The 22437-nt window shown below is 43.6% G+C and overlaps 1 protein-coding gene across 2 annotated transcripts in view; it reads right to left on the minus strand.

Moving 5' to 3' along the window:
- The window catches only part of LOC110535616 (plexin domain-containing protein 2), a 170216-nt gene that overhangs the window by 97430 nt on the left and 50349 nt on the right, over positions 1-22437 (minus strand). For both annotated transcript variants that reach the window (XM_036935347.2, XM_090189946.1), the window contains one exon: positions 11244-11491. In XM_036935347.2, the coding sequence (XP_036791242.1) occupies positions 11244-11491 (248 nt within the window). The remainder of the gene's footprint in view (positions 1-11243; positions 11492-22437) is intronic.

Here is a 22437-nt window from a genome sequence, read left to right on the forward strand (position 1 = left end):
TAGATCAAGGTTTTTGTTGTTGCTGATCGAATCAACATTATATCAGCCCCTTTTTTAATGCAACAAAACAAATCTAACCTTGCAAGACTGGAGTCAGGAATATATCCAGCAAATCAAATCCAATTTTATTTGTCACATACACATGGTCAGCAGATGTTAATGCGAGCGTAGCGAAATGCTTGTGCTTCTAGTTCCGACAATGCAATATTAACCAACGAATAATCTAACCTAACAATTCCACAACTACTACCTTATACACACAAGTGTAAGGGGATAAAGAATATGTACATAAAGATATATGAATGAGTGATGGTACAGAACGGCATAGGCAAGATGCAGTAGATGGTATAGAGTACAGTATATAAATATGCGATGAGTAATGTAGGGTATATAAACATAAAGTGGCATAGTTTAAAGTGGCTAGTGATACTTGTATTACATAAAGATGGCAAGATGCAGTAGATGATATAGAGTACAGTATATACATAGACATATGAGATGAGTAATGTAGGGTATGTAAACATTATATTAAGTGTCATATGCGAGGTTAAGAACTCTCATAAACACATCATGAGCAAGTAACATATTGTTTTTAATCAAATCAATTGTAGTAGTAGCAAGCTCTAGGCTAGTCCCCGCGCAAGATCTTTTGGAATAGGCCTAATAAATAAAACCTTTGGAAGAAGCCTTTGACTCTCCTCCTGAACTGCCACTGTAGGCCAACAACAGCACAGTCAATTGTTAGGCAGCACACCAAACCCTATTTCATCAGCAAGAGCAGAGCAGGCAGGAGCTCAGTGTTACAATATTCATTGCAGTGTGTAATGCAGCCTAGCTGTATTTACACCATCCCAGCAGCTACCTTAGAAATAGAAATTTGATCTGTGCTTCTCCGAGCGTGCACTTCGTAGCCTATAGGGTATGGATCATTTGATTGAGACCACACTAAATAGCCTATAGGCGCACTTGATATTGCGCGCTCAGCCTAATAAGCTCATTCTAAAACACTGAGAAATATTGGAATTTCATCAATTACATGACCCTCCCCTGGACAAGATAAAACAAAAAATAATACTAAACCCTCCCCTTGACTGAAATGTAAAAAGCATGACCCACCCTCATTTTCCTCCAGGTAACAATTCTGTAAATGTCGATCCATCCCTAACTAACAAGATGTTGGCAACTTCCTTCATCTCAACATATTGACTTCCAGTGCTTTAGCCACAAGATGTGTTGGAGGCTGATAGAAAAACAGCGTGTTGGGGGCCTCCCGGGTGGCGCAGTGGTTAAGGGCGCTGTACTGCAGCTGTGCCACCAGAGACTCTGGGTCCGATTCCAGGCTCTGTCGTAACCGGCGCGCACCAGCGACTCCTGTGGGCGGGCCAGGCGCAGTGTGCGCTAACCAAGGTTGCCAGGTGCACGGTGTTTCCTCTGACATATCGGTGTGGTTGGATGCAAGCTGTGTTAAGAAGCAGTGCGGCTTGGTTGGGTTGTGTATCGGAGCACGCATGACTTTCAACCTTCGTCTCTCCCGAGCCCGTACGGGAGTTGTAGCGATGAGACAAGATAGTAGCTACTAAAAAACAATTGGATACCACGAAATTGGGGAGAAAAAGGGGTAAAAACAAAAAAAAAAAAAAAAAACAGCGTGTTAGCACTGCTACGCTAGCCACCACAGTAGAGGAAGGTCTGGCAGAGAGAGACACGCTCCACAGGTGGGACAGTGAGAGAGGGTAGGCAGGCTAAGGTCAAGGCAGACCTGCAGGTTCAGCTTGGAGAGCAATAACTGTGCTGAATTAAGCACATGATTTAAGCTATTTCCTGATACTGTCATATACTGAAGTATATTAAACACTCATTTAGAAATGCATCGCTCTCAGATAATCTTTTAATAAACGACACTGTAAAAGCATCACACTAAAGCATTGTTCTGCAACTGAATATGAGAAGGAAATCAAATGAAGCAATGAAAAATGTAAGAGCCAAGTCAATTCCCGGAGGGTTTCCTTTCCCTCGCTCTCTATCTCCAACTAAACAGACATGGATAATGTAATATGCAAACCTCCCCTGGGATTATTTTGAGCAATCAGACAGACAACACAGACCAGGGTTGTATCCAGCACGAGGGCCAAAATAGGGAGGGGGGGCTACATGAAATCCTCCAAAAAGCAACACTTGTTTTCTATTACAAAATGTTTTGCAAAGATGTGCATTCATGCATATGACCCTGGCTGGACAGACATCAAAAAGCAGCACTTCATCAAACAACTCCCCATGCAGCGAAAGAGGCTAAGCTACGCTAACAACACAGCGAGTGCACAATCTCTTGTAATCACAGAAACAGAACGTACAGTATAGTGCATGCTCCTGGTAACTCTGACATTTATAGGGCAATATGTGATAATAAACCACCAAGGCATACTTAAAACTTGAACACTTCCTTGATTTATTTGGCCATACACACAGTCAGTTCAGAGGAGGAAACATGACAGGAAAGGAGGCTGAGTAGTTGTAATAGCTTGACCTGGGTTTAATGGTCTTGGCCTTCACTGTACTGTGTGCCAGGAAGATATAACGGAACAGTATAGAACTAGAAAGTGTCATTTTCATGAAGGGAAATTGTGTACTTGCTTTGAATCAAAGCAAATCTAAACTTGATTTAAATTGCATTTAACGTCACAACACATACATTAAAACAATAATCTCTCCCCCAAAAAATGTATGGTAGTGGAAGAGGTTTATAAGTTTAAATAAACTAACTAAGGAGTGTGGCAATAAGAGATAATCTAACATCCATCCATATTTATACTGAGACTTGTTCGTGTGTCTGTTTGTTGACATGCTGCTGCTATCAAGGCATGAGGCGAGACCCAGATGCAGACACAGGAGGTGGTTGGTTGGAGTCTTACAATGTTTAATAATCCAAAGGGGTAGGCAAGAGAATGGTTGTGGACAGGCAAAAAGGTCAAAACCAGATCAGAGTTCAGGAGATACAAGGTGGCAGACAAGGCAGGCAGAATGGTAAGGTAGGCGGGTATGGAGTCCAGAAACAGGCAAGGGTCAAAACCGGGAGGACTGGAAAAGGAGAATAGCAAAAGGAGTACGGGAAAAACACGCTGGTTGACTTGACTAAACATACAAGACGAACTAGCACAGAGAGACAGGAAACACAGGGATAAATACACTGGGGAAAATAAGCAACACCTGGAGGGGGTGGAGACAATCACAGGAACAGGTGAAACAGATCAGGGCATGACAGCTGCTTCGTTCTGACAAGCTGCTCCAGTCTTTGATAAGGTAATGTGGAATTTAACATGGCGTGATTGTGATAATCATCACCACCACATTCACCTAATTAATGTAGTTAATATAGTTACAGCAATGTCACCAGTTAAAACAACAACAACACCACAACAAACCAATGTTTTGTACTTCCAACAACAAGTACTTACTGGTTCAGTGCTTTGCTACTCGTAACAACGAACGAGAAATTCGTCACACAATCAATGTGTCAATATCAATAAAAGGTCACAATAAGGTGCAGAGCATTCTATTTGTCTGCTGGGAGGGCAAGGAGACCCCCAGCTCTGCTTAGTAACTGACAATTAATCTGTCAGTCTATGTTGTTTTTTGTTTGAATTGTTTATGTGTTCACTATGCGGGGGAAATGATTAGACAAGCGGAACTACGTGGCTAACAACTATTGTAACGGGGATTATTATCGTAGCAACACACTTTTGGAGTGAAGGCAATCCCACGCTGTTTTAGCTAGGTTTAAAAAAATTACAATTTTACCCCCTTTTTTCTCCCCAATTTCGTGGTGTCCAATTGTTAGTAGTTACTATCTTGTCTCATCGCTACAACTGCTGTACGGGCTCGGGAGAGACGAAGGTCGAGAGCCATGCGTCCTCCGAAACACAACCCAACCAAGCCACACTGTTTCTTAACACAGCGCGCATCCGACCCGGAAGCCAGCCGCACCAATGTGTCAGAGGAAACACCGTGCACCTAGCGACCTGGTCAGCGTGCACTGCGCCCAGCCCACCACAGAAGTCGCTAGTGAGTGATGAGACAAGGATATCCCTGCTGGCCAAACCCTCCCTAACCCGGACGACGCTAGGCCAATTGTGCGTCGCCCCATGGAGCTCCCAGTCGCGGCAGGCTGCGACAGAGCCTGGGCTCAAACCCAAAGTCTCTGGTGGCACATTGCTATGCAGTGCCTTAGACCACTGCGCCACCCGGGGAGCCTGTTAGCTAGGTTTTTTTGTGTCTTCGGTTGAAGCGTGTATGTTAGGATGGTAACGTTATAATAATTATGGATGAAGCATGAATTCATGTCAGGAATAAGAAGTGTGAAGGTTTTGGATTTCCTCCCTTCTATAATAAGCAGCCAATGAGGTATTTGTCCTTTGTGTGTTTAATCTGATACCATTATATCTCCGGCTAAACTGTTTTTATGTATGTAAGCACTTCAGATTTATACCACGCTAATAAGTCACTTGTAAGACAAGAAAGTTATAAGAGTGTGCTTAACTGTATTTTCATTTACTCTATAGTTCGCACGGAAGGTGATAGTTCTGACTAGAACTACAGAATAAAACCGACAGTTAAAATCAAGGAACAGTTGTGCTCGTGGTTACTGGACGGAGCTACACCACTAAAACCATTGACATCTGCCGCCGTTTTCAAGGGATTGTGAAATAAATGTTAACTATTTGTTTTTAATATCATCACCTCTTGAAGACCATAGTCAGAACCACAAACGTATGATTATTCCATGCAAAACAATCATACCCATTGAGCTCTATCACCGGAGTTATACAGCAAGTACCTGCATGCATGTGGATTGATGGCAGCATTCGCGTGAAACTGAAAGCGTGAACCACTGCTTTTAATCAGGGCAAGGTGACCGGAAACATGACCGAATACAAAACAGTGTAGCTATTCCCTCCACAAGGCAATCAAACAAGCTAAGCGTCAGTATAGAGACAAAGTAGAATCGCAATTCAACGGCTCAGACACAAGAGGTATGGGGCAGGGTCTACAGTCAATCACGGATTACAAAAAGAAAACCAGCCCAGTCACGGACCAGGATGTCTTGTTCCCAGGCAGACTAAATAACTTTTTTGCCCGCTTTGAGGACAATACAGTGCCACTGACACAGCAAACATTTCAACGTGTTAACCCTCGCAAGGCTGCAGACCCAGACGGCATCCCCAGCCGCGCCCTCAGAGCATGCGCAGACCAGCTGGCTGGTGTGTTTACGGACATATTCAATCAATCCTTATCCCAGTCTGCTGTTCCCACATGCTTCAAGAGGGCCACCATTGTTCCTGTTCCCAAGAAATCTAAGGTAACTGAGCTAAACGACTACCGCCCCGTGGCACTCACTTCCATCATCATGAAGTGCTTTGTGAGACTAGTCAAGGACCATATCACCTCCACCCTACCTGATACCCTAGACCCACTCCAGTTTGCTTACCGCCCAAATAGGTCCACAGACGATGCAATCTCAACACACTGCACATTGCCCTAACCCATCTGGACAAGAGGAATACCTATGTGAGAATGCTGTTCATCGACTACAGCTCAGCATTTAACACCATAGTACCCTCCAAACTCGTCATCAAGCTCGAGACCCTGGGTCTCGACCCTGCCCTGTGCAACTGGGTACTGGACTTCCTGACAGGCCGCCCCCAGGTGATGAGGGTAGGTAACAACATCTCCACATCTCCACCTCGCTGAGCCCTCTCCTGTACTCCCTGTTCACCCACGACTGCTTGGCCACGCACACCAACTCAATCATCAAGTTTGCGGGCGACACAACAGTGGTAGGCTTGATTACCAACAACGACGAGACGGCCTACAGGGAGGAGGTGAGGGCCCTCGGAGTGTGGTGTCAGGAAAATAACCTCACACTCAACATCAACAAAACTAAGAAGATGATTGTGGACTTCAGGAAACAGCAGAGGGAACACCCCCCTATCCACATCGATGGGACAGTAGTGGAGAGGGTAGTAAGTTTTAAGTTCCTCGATGTACACATGACAGACAAACTGAATTTGTCCACCCACACAGACAGCATCGTGAAGAAGGCGCAGCAGCGCCTCTTCAACCTCAGGAGGCTGAAGAAATTTGGCTTGTCACCAAAAGCACTCACAAACTTCTACAGATGCACAATCGAGAGCATCCTGTCGGGCTGTATCACCGCCTGGTACGGCAACTGCTCCGCCCACAACCATAAGGCTCTCCAGAGGGTAGTGAGGTCTGCACAACCATCACCGCATCACCGGGGGCAAACTACCTGCCCTCCAGGACACCTACATCACCCGATGTCACAGGAAGGCCATAAAGATCATCAAGGACAACAACCACCCGAGCCACTGCCTGTTCACCCCGCTATCATCACTCATCCATATATCTTTATGTAGATATTCTTTATCCCTTTAAACTTGTGTGTATAAGGTAGTAGTTGTGGAATTGTTAGTTAGATTACTCGTTGGTTATTACTGCATTGTCGGAACTAGAAGCACAAGCATTTCGCTACATTCGCATTAACATCTGCTGACCATGTGTATGTGACAAATAAATTGGATTTGCTTTTCATGATCAGCAAACATCAATTGATCATGTAATTTTCAGATGCGTAGGGCAGCCTCACGATATCGCTCAATATTGGCCACCATTAATTGGATTTGAGGGATATAAAATAAAAAGTTAAATATACCTGACAACTATGGGGGGGGGGGGGGGGGGGGTTAGGTTCATTTCCCATCCATTGTGCACGCTGTCTTTCAAGCAGCAGAAAGGCGCATTTGCCGATGTACTGTTAGCTGATCAGTTTTACTTCGCAAGCTACCGGTAGAAACCTTGTACAGTTGACTAAAGATAGTGGTAAAGGAGACCTAATGTACTTTTTTTCTCCAGCCAACGTAGGCCTACCTAGCAAAGTTAGCCGACATTATCCCCTTTTCAAAGTGTTTAATCACAATTGCTGCAGTGCTGACAGACATGATAGGCTATTGATTGATGGGCCACGTCAAATTGGCCGGCTAGCTAATAACAGATCACGTCGATATAGCTAGTTAACAACGATTTGCTTTCCATCTATAGTGGTGATGACAGTAGTCTGACTGGCAACTTTACCCGACGTCAAGCTCTTTCTAAAAGCCTAATCTCTGATGAAGAAAGCTAAATGACACGTTGTTTGCTTAGCTAGCTAGCTAGCCACACGCCAAATGGACATGTCTACCCTCACGTATCTGAAAACACCTGATCAATTGATATTTACTGATGATGAAAAGTATGCAGTTACTTGCTGTATAAATCTGATCATAGAACTACATGTGGAATAATGGGAACTGTAGTTCTGACTATCCTCTTCAAGAGGTGATGACATTAAAACCAAATAGTTATAACATTTACAGTGCCTTGCGAAAGTATTCGGCCCCCTTGAACTTTGCGACCTTTTGCCACATTTCAGGCTTCAAACATAAAGATATAAAACTGTATTTTTTTGTGAAGAATCAACAACAAGTGGGACACAATCATGAAGTGGAACGACATTTATTGGATATTTCAAACTTTTTAAACAAATCAAAAACTGAAAAATTGGGCGTGCAAAATTATTCAGCCCCTTTACTTTCAGTGCAGCAAACTCTCTCCAGAAGTTCAGTGAGGATCTCTGAATGATCCAATGTTGACCTAAATGACTAATGATGATAAATACAATCCACCTGTGTGTAATCAAGTCTCCGTATAAATGCACCTGCACTGTGATAGTCTCAGAGGTCCGTTAAAAGCGCAGAGAGCATCATGAAGAACAAGGAACACACCAGGCAGGTCTGAGATACTGTTGTGAAGAAGTTTAAAGCCGGATTTGGATACAAAAAGATTTCCCAAGCTTTAAACATCCCAAGGAGCACTGTGCAAGCTATAATATTGAAATGGAAGGAGTATCAGACCACTGCAAATCTACCAAGACCTGGCCGTCCCTCTAAACTTTCAGCTCATACAAGGAGAAGACTGATCAGAGATGCAGCCAAGAGGCTCATGATCACTCTGGATGAACTGCAGAGATCTACAGCTGAGGTGGGAGACTCTGTCCATAGGACAACAATCAGTCGTTTATTGCACAAATCTGGCCTTTATGGAAGAGTGGCAAGAAGAAAGCCATTTCTTAAAGATATCCATAAAAAGTGTTGTTTTAAAGTTTGCCACAAGCCACCTGGGAGACACACCAAACATGTGGAAGAAGGTGCTCTGGTCAGATGAAACCAAAATTGAACTTTTTGGCAACAATGCAAAACGTTATGTTTGGCGTAAAAGCAACACAGCTGAACACACCATCCCCACTGTCAAACATGGTGGTGGCAGCATCATGGTTTGGGCCTGCTTTTCTTCAGCAGGGACAGGGAAGATGGTTAAAATTGATGGGAAGATGGATGGAGCCAAATACAGGACCATTCTGGAAGAAAACCTGATGGAGTCTGCAAAAGACCTGAGACAGGGACGGAGGTTTGTCTTCCAACAAGACAATGATCCAAAACATACAGCAAAATCTACAATGGAATGGTTCAAAAATAAACATATCCAGGTGTTAGAATGGCCAAGTCAAAGTCCAGACCTGAATCCAATCGAGAATCTGTGGAAAGAACTGAAAACTGCTGTTCACAAATGCTCTCCATCCAACCTCACTGAGTTCGAGCTGTTTTGCAAGGAAGAATGGGAAAAAATTTCAGTCTCTCGATGTGCAAAACTGATAGAGACATACCCCAAGCGACTTACAGCTGTAATCGCAGCAAAAGGTGGCGCTACAAAGTATTAACTTAAGGGGGCTGAATAATTTTGCACGCCCAATTTTTCAGTTTTTGATTTGTTAAAAAAGTTTGAAATATCCAATACATGTCGTTCCACTTCATGATTGTGTCCCACTTGTTGTTGATTCTTCACAAAAAAATACAGTTTTATATCTTTATGTTTGAAGCCTGAAATGTGGCAAAAGGTCGCAAAGTTCAAGGGGGCCGAATACTTTCGCAAGGCACTGTATTAAGCAATCCCTTGAAAATGGCACATAGTGGTCAATGGTTTTGGCGGAGCTGGGGGGGGGGGGGGGGGTCTCCTTGCTCCCCAGGCAGACAAATCAAAATGTTCTGCACCGTATTGTGAATTTTATTGATAAGGACCTATAGGGAAACCTGGATTACGAGGTTAATTCAAATGGTTTTAATGTTAGCTCGTTCCAACGCTTTGCAGCACGCCTGAATGTCATTGGGTTTACCTGAGGACACCTTTTATACACAGGCACACACATTATCTGGTTTGTTTGATCGGTTGCAGTGATCCGAGAATCCAAGGAGAATGTCTCTGTCATCTCTAAGAGATTCTGACAAACAGATTTATTGCGGTGCTGGGAGTTTCCAAGCATTTCAGCAAAGTAAAAGAAAGCGATGATAAAAATATATTCCCACCTACAATGATGAATGCTCACTCTATTCCTCCCCTCCTTTACTAAAGACACCATCCTTTCTTCCCTTCCTCCTTCTGGTCATATCTCGGACGAGATGAGACAGTCCCTTTCCCACTGGGCGCAGATGTCAGTTCAACGTCTAGTTTTGATTTACAGTTGGTTGAGTTGACACCTAAAGTGAATTTAATGTGAAATCAACAAAAAATGTCACCGTGACATTAGATTTGGGTTAAAAGTTGGGTGGGAAAAAAATACGAAATTCCCTTACATTGATGACTCTTTGCAAATCCAATCAGTTGATTCAACATCATCACATTTTTGGGGGTTGAAATTACATGGAAACGACATTGATTCAACCAGTTTTTGCCCAGTGAGTATTGATAGTCCGACCAGAGCTGGGCCGGAAGGAAGGTGTCAGCAGCCTCTTATTAATCTAAGGATGTGAATATAAAAGACTTTAGCCTTCCTCTTGAAGACAGAGAGGCATACTGGAAGGGGGAGGTGGGGTGAAGGGGGAGTGAGACTATGGTGGTGGGGGTGACATGACAGAGGAAATGACGGGGTATTTGTGCTAAAAGCCGACGCTGTCCCAGACACACAACGCAACGATAAATGAGCCCAGGAAGAGGGAAGAAAACAGGGAGTGAGTGTGTGTGTGTGTGCATGCGTGCCTGTGTGTGTGTGTGTGCACGCATGTGTATGTGTGCGGGTGGGTGGGTGCATTTGTGTGTGTGTGTGTGTGTGTGTGTGTGTGTGTGTGTGGAGTGATCAACGTGTCGTCTGTTATCACACGAAGCGACACTGGGGCTGTAGACCTGAGATGATTAGAAGGCACGGGGTGACTTAATAATCTGTCTGGACCAGATGCGCCACCGCCATCGTTACGACTAAACACCTGAGTGCTAGGCTGCAGCGCTGAGCTGGGCTAGTAGGAACAATAACAAGGGACCCAGGTTCTTGCCTTTTATTTTGTTTCATGGGGACGGAGTGACAGACCAAGAGCCAGCAATTAATCTCCATATTTTGCGACTGTCGAGAAGGTCAACGAGGTCTAAGTTAATCTGTTGTTCTGGGCTTCATCCCAAATGCACCTAATTCCCTATATAGTGTACTCGTTTTGGCCAGGCCCCATAGGGCTCTGGTCAAAAGTAGTGCACTTTGTAGGGTATAGGGTGCTATTTTGGGACCTAGTCTCTTTCTGAGGTGCTTTAATGTGACTCACCCTCAGTCCGCACACAGACGTTTAGGATGAATATCTACTTGGGGGATGTGCTGGGCGTTAATTAGATATTCAGTATTCATCTGCCAAAAGCTCCCCTAGTCCAGTTTTTTATCATCATCTAATCACTCTGTTCTAGGGAGGTCTATTTTCTCTCCTTGGGGAGTTGCCAGGGAATATGTTTCGGAGTAGTTTTAGATTGAAGGGGATTGAGGAACTAAGGCAGTTTAACCTGTGTTCATATTCTAATAGAGACCTAACAGAGAACATCTGACATTCTTCCTTCCTGTCTCAGATGATCTGGGGTGTTCACTCTGTGGGCCCAAGTGTTTCCCCTAAATAGTTTTTCCTTGGCAGAACACCAGGCCCCATGAAGTAACGTTCAGTTCAAATCAATAGTAATCCATTTAGGGCTATTCTGTTTGTTGGTATTCATGTTTGTGTTGTGTGGGAAAAATCTATAAAAACACAAAACAATTGGACCACTTTTCTTTTTTTTTTTAAGGGGGGCAACAGAGGTATGTAGGGAGGGGTAACACTGTTCATGGACTGTACCTCTATCTGGGAGCTGTTGTCAGTGTCCTGGCTGTCCTCTGCTGAGAGCAGGCCAGGGAAACCCCCATCAGGTTGGTCTTGACCCTGATCCTGACCCTGCTCTTGGTCCTGGCTGGCCCTGTTGCTGTCCCTGTTACGTGGCTGTTCAGGGGACAGCCACCTCCTCCACCGGTGACTGTACAGCTTCACATCAACCGCCATGTCCTCCTTAGCCAGAGGCTGCCCTTGCACGTAGGAGTAGGAGTCCCCTGGGGTGCAGAGAGAGAGAGAGAGAGAAGGAGGGGAGATGAGTACAAGAGGAACAGGCTTGTTGCAGCGACATATTATAGGTATATTTATTTGTTTTTTTGGATCCCCATTATCTTTTGCAGAAGCAGCAGATAATATAAAAGGATAAATATATGTACACAATTGACTGTACATTAAAATGATTCACATGTATTTAAAAGCCACGAGCCATTTGTTATCATATCCAATATTTTTCTTTGCTCTGAAATGGAAAAGGTGATGACAATACAACTCCTTTAATATCGCAATCACTCCGCTCTCTCCTCGGTATCATTTGTATACCAAGATATTCTCAACGATTGACTTTCTTTTTTTTTTTTTTGAAGTAGTCAGACTGGAATGAGAAACTATATTGTACACCAGTGGAGCGTGGCAGCGTAATTACATAGAACAATCATATTTTTAAGGTCAACAAGGCAGAGGTTCAGTGGTGGAGCCAAAACTCTGGTCGGGTCATTAATTGTCTGCCACTCTCATAATTCACTATCTCAATGGACTATTCCTTGTTGCTTTATGGAGAAATTATACTACTTCGGATGAAACAGGCGCATGTTAGCAGTGAAGCCGTTTTAGACACACCAGAGGCCCACAGTCACACCTAGTACCTGGAGTTGTTCCTGAACATGGGACCTGACCAGGACCACGACAAACTCTGGTCAGGAAAAAGTCTGGGCCCGAGTCATAGCTGGTTAGGTCATGTGTTGAGAAAAATCCCAGGGCCAATTGTCATACCTTATCACCCCTAATGCACTGAGGTGGTAAACTGAAGACATGAGAGAAGCTGCGGTGTTATTAGACACAGACACTTGAGTACAGTTCCAGACTGCTGTGCTGACTGACTGCTTTCTCTCTGCAGATGGCAGTTGGTTCCCTGTGTTCAAACGTAGCACAGTGAGGACAGGGCACACACGCACAACACTCGCAGGCACACATACACACACGACATAAGGCAGATTATCACTTCAATGTGTCCTAGAGCCTAGCCTAGGTTTGTCCTTTTAATCACTTTCCCAACTAAAATGTAAGTTCCCAGACCTGACGTTGGTTCTAAGCCTGCCTGACCATTAAAGGTCATTACAGCTATGCTAATGTCTCTCAGAGACCAGCAGCGTTCCCCAGGAGAGCAGGAGGTGCTGCGTTTCCTCTGTTGCTGACTTGTGTCCACGGCTGTCTCTCATTTTGTCTTCTCCCCAGAGAGAAGCAGGCTAGAGCAGAAGCCTGTAAGAGAGTGGGGTGTGTTAGTGCACGCAAAGTGGATGCTGACAGATTCACTCTGTAATGAGCATCCACAGAGCAAACAGCCCAGAGACCAGTTGCTGCAAAGACAAGAACAGGGAGACTAACTAACTCTCACGCACATGCAGGAAGAACTGCAAGAATTCCAAAGTTAGTGCTGAGAACACTACACAGCGCATAAGCCAAATGTACTGTAATATACAGGTTTGACACGTGGTTTGACATGATTATGATTACAGGGGTCAACCAGGACATGTACAGTACCAGTCAAAAGTTTGGACACACCTACTCATTCAAGGGTTTCTTTTTTTTAAATTTCTACATTGTCAAAATAATAGTGAAGACATGAAAACTATGAAATAACACATATGGAATCATGTAGTAACCAAAAAAAAGTGTTAAACAAATCCAAGTATATTTTATATTTGAGATTCTTCAAAGTAGCCACCCATTGCCTTGATGACAGCTTTCCACACTCTTGGCTTTCTCTCAACCAGCTTCACCTGCATGCTTTTCCTGCAGTCTTGAAGGAGTTCACACATATTCTGAGCACTTGTCTGCTTTTCCTTCACTGTGATCCAACTCATCCCAAACCATCTCAATTTGGTTGATGTCGGGTGATTGTGGACGCCAGGTCATCTGATGCATCACTCTATCACTCTCCTTCTTGATCAAATAGCCCTTACACAGCCTGAAGGTGTGTGGGGTCACTGTCTGTTGTCCCACCAAGCGCAAACAGATGGGATGGCGCATAGCTGCAGAATGCTGTGGTAGCCATGCTGGTTAAGTGTGCCTTGAATTAAAAAATTAATCACAGTCAGTTTTACCAGCAAAACACCCCAGACCATCACACCTCCTACTCCATGCATCACGGTGGGAACCACACATGCAGAGATCATCCGTTCACCTACTCTGCATTTCACAAAGACACGGTGGTTGGAACCAAAAATATACATTTTGGAATCATCAGACCAAAGCACAGATTTACACTGGTCTAATGTCCATTGCTCGTGTTTCTTGGCCCAATCAAGTATCTTCTTCTTATTGGTGTCCTTTAGTATTGGTTTCTTTGCAGCAATTCGGCCATGAAGGCCTGATTCACGCAGTCTCCCCTGAACAGTTGATGTTGAGATTTGTCTGTTACTTGAACTTGAATTTGAATTTATTTGGGTTGTAATTTCTGAGGCTGGTAACTCTAATGAACTTAGCCTCTGCAGCAGAGGTAACTCTGGGTCTTCCTTTCCTGTGGCGATCCTCATGAGAGCCAATTTCATCATAGCGCTTGATGGTTTTTGCGACTGCACTTGAAGAAACGTTTACATTTCTTGAATTTTTCCGCATTGACTGACCTTCATGTCTTAGAGTAATGATGGATTGTCGTTTCTCTTTTTGCTTATTTGAGCTGTTCTTGCTGTAATATGGACTTGGTCTTTAACCAAATATGGCTATCTTCTGTATACCAGCCCTACCTTGTCACAGCACAACTGATTGGCTCAGAAGCATTAAGAAGGAAAGAAATTCCACAAATGAACTTTTAACAAGGCACGCCTGTTAATTGAAATGCATTCCAGGTGACTACCTCATAAACCTGGTTGAGAGAAAGCCAAGAGTGTGCAAAGCTGTCATCAAGACAAAGGGTGGCTATTTTGAAGAATCTCAAACATGTATTTTGATTTATATAACACCTTTTTGGTCACTACATGATTCCATATGTGTTATTTCATAGTTTTGATGTCTACACTATTATTATACAATGTATAAAATAGTCAAAATAAAGAAAAACCCTGGAAAGAGTAGGTGTGTCCAACCATTTGACTGGTACTGTACATGTCCTGGTTGACCCCTGTAATAATAATCATGTCAAACCACAAGTCACACTATCAATACAGTTAGTCAAATATTTACAGAAGTGCTTTAATTCAAGGAATTTAGATGCTGATCATGTTGCTAAAAACACTCCTCTCATTATGGAGTCTAGTCAGCGATGTCTGCTTGGAGCACGTAGCATGCTACTATTTGCTATGCAGAGCTCAATTATGTTCTTCTTAGGTGTCTAACACTGCTCCTGTAGCCAAGCATTCACTCACCTCTCCCTCTCTTGCTCTCAGGCCCCCACTCTCCATCTCTCTCACTGTCTCCTCCAACCAACTCAAGTTCATGAGCTACGTCTACCTAGACAATGGATGCTCGCGAGATTCCCTGGCAACCAGCACTGTATATTCTGATCCAAAGGGAACCTGTACTGTACATTCCAGGAACAATTACCTTATTTCTTACCCACCAAAGGATCTTTGTTAGACACGTCAATGTATATGGTGGAAAGTTGCCAAAAGAGAATGCCACGTAACAGAAGTAAGGTTGGACCCAGGTGCAGAGAAGAGACCAGATGAGGAATCAGTAGTTAAGGATAAACATAATGCTTTACTGAGATATGGTAGCTGCATGAACACAATTCACTTGAAAAAACAACAAACACTAAGTCTCAAAAACTCACTCAGGAAATGAACACACACTGTAAACAATTCAAGCTTCTGCAAAGGACCAAAGAAAACACACCTATTTTAGCAGGGACTCAATCATGAAACAATAAGACACACCTGAGTCCAATAAAAGTCTCTAGGGTGGTCTCAGCCGCCCTCTGGTGCCAGGTGGGACCATGACAACTTCAGAATACACCATGGCTGGACAAAAGATACCCTGACCAAATGTATTGTATTTTTCACAGAATCTCTCACTCTGAGTCACCATGAAGAAAAAAAACCTGCGCTTTGGTCTGTTCATCACTCTCTCTGTAATGGCTCGATACTTCTCCCAACTGATTTAGGGTTTGAGAACTCTCATTGTCAAGGAAATACTTTCTCTGTGTTAGTCATTTCAGAGGGGAGAGTACGGACCCCTGAGGAACACCACAAATACATTCGCAGCAGGACAAGACTTCCCCCTGGATGAGTGTGTTCCTTTAGCTTTTGTGTGAGAGGAAATCTTTCCCCTCCTTTCCTCTTTCACTCCCACTGAATACCCTGCATACCTTCGCTGTGACTCTCAAGAGCGGCTCTTCTCGCCCGATTCACGCCTGTCAACACGACTAACCCACAAATGCCAGAAGAACTGTAATTCGGTTTAACCTACAGCTTTCAAGGACATTTAGGAGATCATAAAATCACGGTGTAAAGGCGTTGTCTGCCCCCCTTCTTTTCATTCTGTTTGGGTGTTTGGGTCCTTCTGGTTGACCCCTTTCTCTGGTTGTATATCTGACTCAATGGCACTGACAGGACACTTCCGTACAAGGCTGGCTGATACTGGAGAGAGCAATGCTGTGTGTGTGTGTGTGTGTGTGTGTGTGTGTGTGTGTGTGTGTGTGTGTGTGTGTGTGTGTGTGTTAGTGCGTGTTGGAGGAAAGCCTTTTGGCATAAAGGCTCCATTGGTTTCCTAAGCTGTGTATAACTCTCTTTTTCAGGGGTGTCTTTTTCACCCTTCTTCCACTGAAAGCTGCTTCATCAATGTAGCAGGAGCCCCTACCAAGCACCCTGGAGACACCACCCTGGGGCCCTAGGGTATCCACCCTGGACACATGAGCACCTATCTGAGGTGGGGCTGAGAAGCCATAGATATCCTATAAGACACTATAAGACAAGGTCTACTGATGTACCTAAAACTCAGTGCCGTTTCATTTAGATTTTATTTAACCAGGAAGAAACCAGCCTGATCTTGTGAGCACAGCGGTCAGTCTCCTTAACCTGGCTATCAGGAAGTATCATTGAGGTCAGAAAACCCAAGGGTGTCTCCTCCTGGGCTCTCCTACAGTTTAGTTTGTGCTTTCCTCTGAAAACTATTTAGAAGAAAACCGCTAAAGGTAATCATCTAGTCAGAGAAATGTAATTGGTTGCACACAGTGTGAAATCATTAGAAATGAACGAGGTTTCAAATATTATGATTCCAATTTAATGGGAGTAAATGACAATTATTTCTATAATCGTTCCGGCGGGTTCCCCTCATTAGTGATCCTTCAGTGGGTGGTGATGTCAGAAGTGCTCTGTCATGATCCACAGACACAGCTGGAGGCCTGGGAAATGTCCGGAAATAACCTCAGGCTTGAGCCGCAAAGTTAGAAACACGAGCAGGAAAAGCCAGAAAATATGATGATGTAAAAAGCTAAATGGCTCAGCAAACAACCTTCCCCCTACAGTTCCTCCCCCCAATTGGTCCTCATTAAAGTTTCTGAGCACAACGGGAGAGCCGGGTGATCGCGCTGGATGACAGTCAAGGTCTACTTGATATATTAATCTTAATGAATCTCCTGATGAAGAAAACAAACAGTGAGCTTGGCCCTTATGGCTGGGTCAGGGAGTGAGAGAAAGGGGAGCGAGGGAGAGAGTGATGGAAAGGCCAGCGTGACGGGGAGAAAATGCCCCCTTCCTGAGGGCGGGAGAAGGGAGAACTGAGGGAGAAGAGAGTGACAGAAAGGTTCAAAGTATTCTATGAGTATGGGTTCTGAAGTCTAACTCTCCTCATGGGTCTGTCTGGCATCGCTCATCCAGGATATCGATTCACAAGATCAACACTATACTACAGGCCAGAAATCCATGAAACACATCAGTAAAACCAGCGTGGCACAGAGTGCAGACACTGCCATTGCTTGGTAGAAAACAAATACTAGATAAAGGTAAATAATTACATAGAAGACAAAAGCAGTGGGTGACTGCTTGGATGTTTATTTCCCAAAAATTAGATGGGGAGGGAGGAGAGGAAAGATGTGCACTCCTTTTATTTTCTGTCAGTCAATGACAGCAGCAAACAGCAAAAATGGCCTGTGCTCTGTGTCAAGACAACTTGAACCTTCTCAGATATGTCCACAGGTCCAGATGGGGTGTCAGACAGAAAGGTTTGACCTGATGCTCTTACACAAGTCAGAGCAGACCTGATGAGAACATACACGGTTATCCAAGTACAGTGCTGAGGGATTGACCAACATTTTTGATCAATGGTTCAATTATTTGAATTCCATTTCCTGTGTTTTTTTTCTGCACAGTTTCTCTAGAGATAAAATCAGATCCGGCCTCTTGCTGCAACGTTGAAGGGAGTTGTAGTTTCCAACAGGCCAATATTTTACATAGTTTAGCACATAAAACGTTGTAATTAACAACAATGACCATAATCCCATGCGCATCTACTTGTCCGGTCTGTTTCTTTTACGCCTGCAACCGAAGGGACAAGAATGCACATCTTGATCGCATACAGCGAGCAGCTGTTGCTTTGCGAGGCATTTCTACAAAAAAAGAAACAATCAAAGTTATTAATAGTTGGTCTTCACCAGTCATAAAAGTATGCCTTAATTACTTTGAAGAACTACGAAATAGTGATTTTGTAACAGTATTGGCAGCACTTCTATAGAGATGAGATGATGACTTGGGATGAAATAATAAAGTCATTAAATAAAACGAATGTAATATACACAACAAATGAAATATTTTATTAAAGTACTGTAATTTAAAAAAATGATAGTTAATAAGTGAAATGGCCATTCACTACCATCATGGGACAATTTATTAATTGTTTTATTCTGTGCTGTCACAGCATTCAACCCCAAAAATCGAAAATCGTGATTATTTTTTAAATAATCCAAACCGAAACCGAACCGACCTTAAAAAGCACTAATAGCTCCGTGCTACCCAAGTGCAATGGGCAGGGGTATGGACATACTGACACATAGTGAGGGAAACAGCAAGAGAAGAAAACAGAGAGAAAACATTAGAATGCGTCCAAAATAGCAAGCTATCCCTATATATGTAGTGCACTACTTTTGAACAGAGCTCCATGGGCCCTGATCAAAAGTAGTGCACTATAAGGAATAGAGTGCCGTTGGGGATGAATTCATAGATCGAAAAAACTTCCAGGAAAATACTTAGCAGCCATGGTCAATCTAAGCAGAGGGAGTGGTAAGCAGAGAGAGGATTTGACTTAAGTGTTCATAAAGAGAGTTTTAGTGAAAAGTGCTGACGTGATATCACATCAAATATGAAAAGGTAAATGAGGTAGGGAGGCTCCTTCACAGACTTACTCTGTACTCTCTCGGATAAAACTCTTCACAGCCAACTCTCAGTTAATTTCATCAGTTACAGCTAATACTATGAAAGGGCAATGCGTTGATTTGAATTACACTACTGGCTTTGATTATAATGCACGTGAACCTTACAGTAGTTCAGATTAGCCATAGTTGATGTTCTTTGACGGAGTCATTGTTTTATGCAGTAGACGCGTCGGAGTTGGCTGTTCTAGAAGGTGTGGCGACAAAAAGAGGAACATTAAGAGTAACAAAGACATGAAAGCCATGCATGCACCCTCGGGCCTCTGTAATTATACAGAAGAACGTGTGCTGTTCTCTCTACCTGTTTCAACATATCCTTATTACCCCAGAGAGAAGACATGGGCAAATTAGTAGTCCCCCTGGGGCAAACAACACCTGTAAATGGTACCCTATTCTCTATGTAGTGCACCACTTATGACCAGGGCCCACATGGAAAATAAAATAGTCGTGCATACACAGTCAGGTCAATAATTATTGCCACCCTTGATAAAGATGAGCAAAAAATACTATAAAATAAATAATACAAATACTGAGCTATAATGATCGAAAAGGAGATGGATTGTGGACTACAGGAAAACGAGGACCGAGCACGCGGGGCTGTAGTGGAGCAGGTTGAGAGCTTCAAGTTCCTTGGCGTCCACATCAACAACAAACTAACATGAGGCAAGCACACCAAGACAGTCATGAAGAGGGCACGACAAAACCTATTCCCTCTCAGGAGACTGAAAACATTTGGCATGGGTCCTCAGATCCTCAAAATATTTTACAGCTGCACCATCGAGAGCATCCTGACGGGTTGCATCACTGCCTGGTATGGAAATTACTCGGCCTCTGACCGCAAGGCACTACAGAGGGTAGTGCGTACGGCCCAGTGCATCACCGGGGCCAAGCTTCCTGCCATCCAGGTCCTCTATACCAGGAGGTGTCAGAGGAAGGCCCTAAAAATAATCAAAGACTCCAGCCACCCTAGTTCTCTCTGCTACCGCACGGCAAGCGGTACCGGAGCGCCAAGTCTAGGTCCAAGAGGCTTCTAAAAAGTCTCTCTGTTATTATCTGTGCATAGCCACTTTGACAACCCTACCTGCATGTACATAATTATCTCAAATACCTCGACACCGGTGCCCCCCGCACATTGACACATCTATACCGGTACCCCCTGTATATAGCCCCGCTATTGTTATTTACTGCTGCTCTATTAAAAAAAAAATTATCGTCTGTAACTTTTTTTCTTTCTAGGTATTTTCTTAAAACTGCATCGATGGTTAAGGGCTCGTAAGTAAGCATTTCACTGTAAGGTCTACTACACCTGTTGTATTCGGCGCATGTGACAAATAAAATGTGTTTTTGATTTGATTTGAATGCATGCTCATACAATACAACTTTATCAAGGGTGCCAATAAATGATGGCCCTGCCTGGATATATCAAGAGGGACATTTGGTTATGCAGTCCTTTTAAAAACATTAAAAGTGGAACAAAGTACTCTCAGGAGTCTCGTAACATGTTTGGGGCTGTCGTAAAAAAAAAAAACCTAGTGTGTCGCATGCCGAGCGGAAGAAAGAGGCGAGAAAAACGGGCCATGAATAAAATAAAAACTATCTCCACCCGTCCAAAGTGTTAATTACATCCGTGCAAGAGCTGGGAGATGATTAAGACTAATGTTGCGTTCACACTGGACCGCTGTGTCCGGGAAAACTGATCCAATGAAGAGTTCTGTCAGTGTGTGAGGGTGTGGGGAGCTGGTGTGTGTGTGTGTGTGTGTGTGTGTGTGTGTGTGTGTGTGTGTGTCTGTGTGTGTGTGTGTGTGTGTGTGTGTGTGTGTGTGTGTGTGTGTGTGTGTGTGTGTGTGTGTGTGTGTGTGTGTGTGTGTGTGTGTGTGTGCATGTGCGTATTTGTATTTATTAAAGATCCCCATTAGCTGCTGCACTCTTTTGGGCTCCAAACAAGAATAAGGCAGTTACATCACAAAATCAATATAACAGTACATCATACTACTCATTTTTACACCATTACTTTACCACTACATATCTACAATCTATAACATTACAATGTACGTGTGTGTAGAGTGTGTGTGTTAGCGTGTGTGTGTGTGTGTGCATGCGTGTGCCTGTGTGTGTCTCTCCACGGGCCATACGTTTCACAAGGTGTAGTTTTATCTGTTTCTAAATGTAAAATAAAACATTTTACTGCTCGCTTGAGTTACTTGATGTGGAATAGAGTTCCATGTAGTCAGAGAGAGAGAGAGCATAAGAACGCTAGAAAGAAAGAGTGAAAGACAGAAGGAACAGATTAAGAGAGAAGGAATTGGTGGAGAACAACAGCAACAATAAGTGTATTCCTGGGTATCATGACTGTACAGTTTGAGTAACAGAGGGCTTGTGGAATTCCACATTCTGGTCAGGCATCCATTTATATTAATGAACCTTTACTTCACTAGGCAAGTCAGTGAAATACACATTCTTATTTACAATGACAGCCAACCAAAAGGCAAAAGGCCTCCTGCGGGGACAGGGGGCCTGGGATTAAACAATAAAATATAAATATAGGACAAAACACACATCACGACAAGAGAGACAACACAACACTACATAAAGAGAGACCTAGACAACAACATAGCAAGGCAGCAACACATGACAACACAGCATGGTAGCATCACACAACATGACAACAACATGGTCGCAACACAAAATGGTACCAACATTATTGGGCACAAACAACAGCACAAAGGGCAAGAAGGTCGAGAAAACAATACATCACGCAAAGCAGCCACAACTGTCAGCAATTGTCCATGATTGAGTCTTTGAATGAAGAGATTGAGATAAAACTGTCCAGTTTGAGTGTTTGTTGCAGCTCGTTCCAGTCGCTATCTGCAGTGAACTAAAAAGAAAAGCGACCCAGGGATGTTTGTGCTTTGGGAACCTTTAACAGAATGTGACTTTGCAGAACAGGTGTTGTATGTGGAGGATGAGGGCTGCAGTAGATATCTCAGATAGGGGGGAGTGAGGCCTAAAGAGGGTTTTATAAAGAAGCATCAAACAGTGGGCCTTGCGATGGGTATTCAGAGATGGCCAGTTTACAGAAGGGTGCAGTGATGTGTTCTATAAGAAGCATAGGTGGCAAATCTGATGGCCAAATGGTAAAGAACATCTAGCCACCCGAGAGCCCCCTTACCTGCCGATCTATAAATTACGTCTCTGTAATCTAGCATGGGTAGGATGGTCATCTGAATCAGGGTTAGTTTGGCAGCTGGGGTGAAAGAGGAGCGATTATGATAGAGAAGACCAAGTCTCGATTTAACTTTAGCCTTCAGCTTTGATATGTGCTGAGAGAAGGACAGTGCACCGTCTAGCCATGCTCCCAAGTACTTGCATGAGGTGACTACCTCAGTCTCTAAACCCTCAGAGGTAGTAATCACACATTTGGAGAGAGGGGAATTCTTCTTACCAAACCGCATGACCTTTGTTTTGGAGGTGTTCAGGACAAGGTTAAGGGTAGTGAAGCTTGTTGGACACTAAGAAAGCTATGTTGTAGAGCATTCAACACAAAATCCGGGGAGGGGCCTCCTGGGTATAAGACTGTATCATCTG

This window comes from Oncorhynchus mykiss, chromosome 11 (genome assembly GCF_057628025.1).
Source record: "Oncorhynchus mykiss isolate SJ-2025 chromosome 11, ASM5762802v1, whole genome shotgun sequence".
Lineage (NCBI taxonomy): Eukaryota > Metazoa > Chordata > Actinopteri > Salmoniformes > Salmonidae > Oncorhynchus > Oncorhynchus mykiss.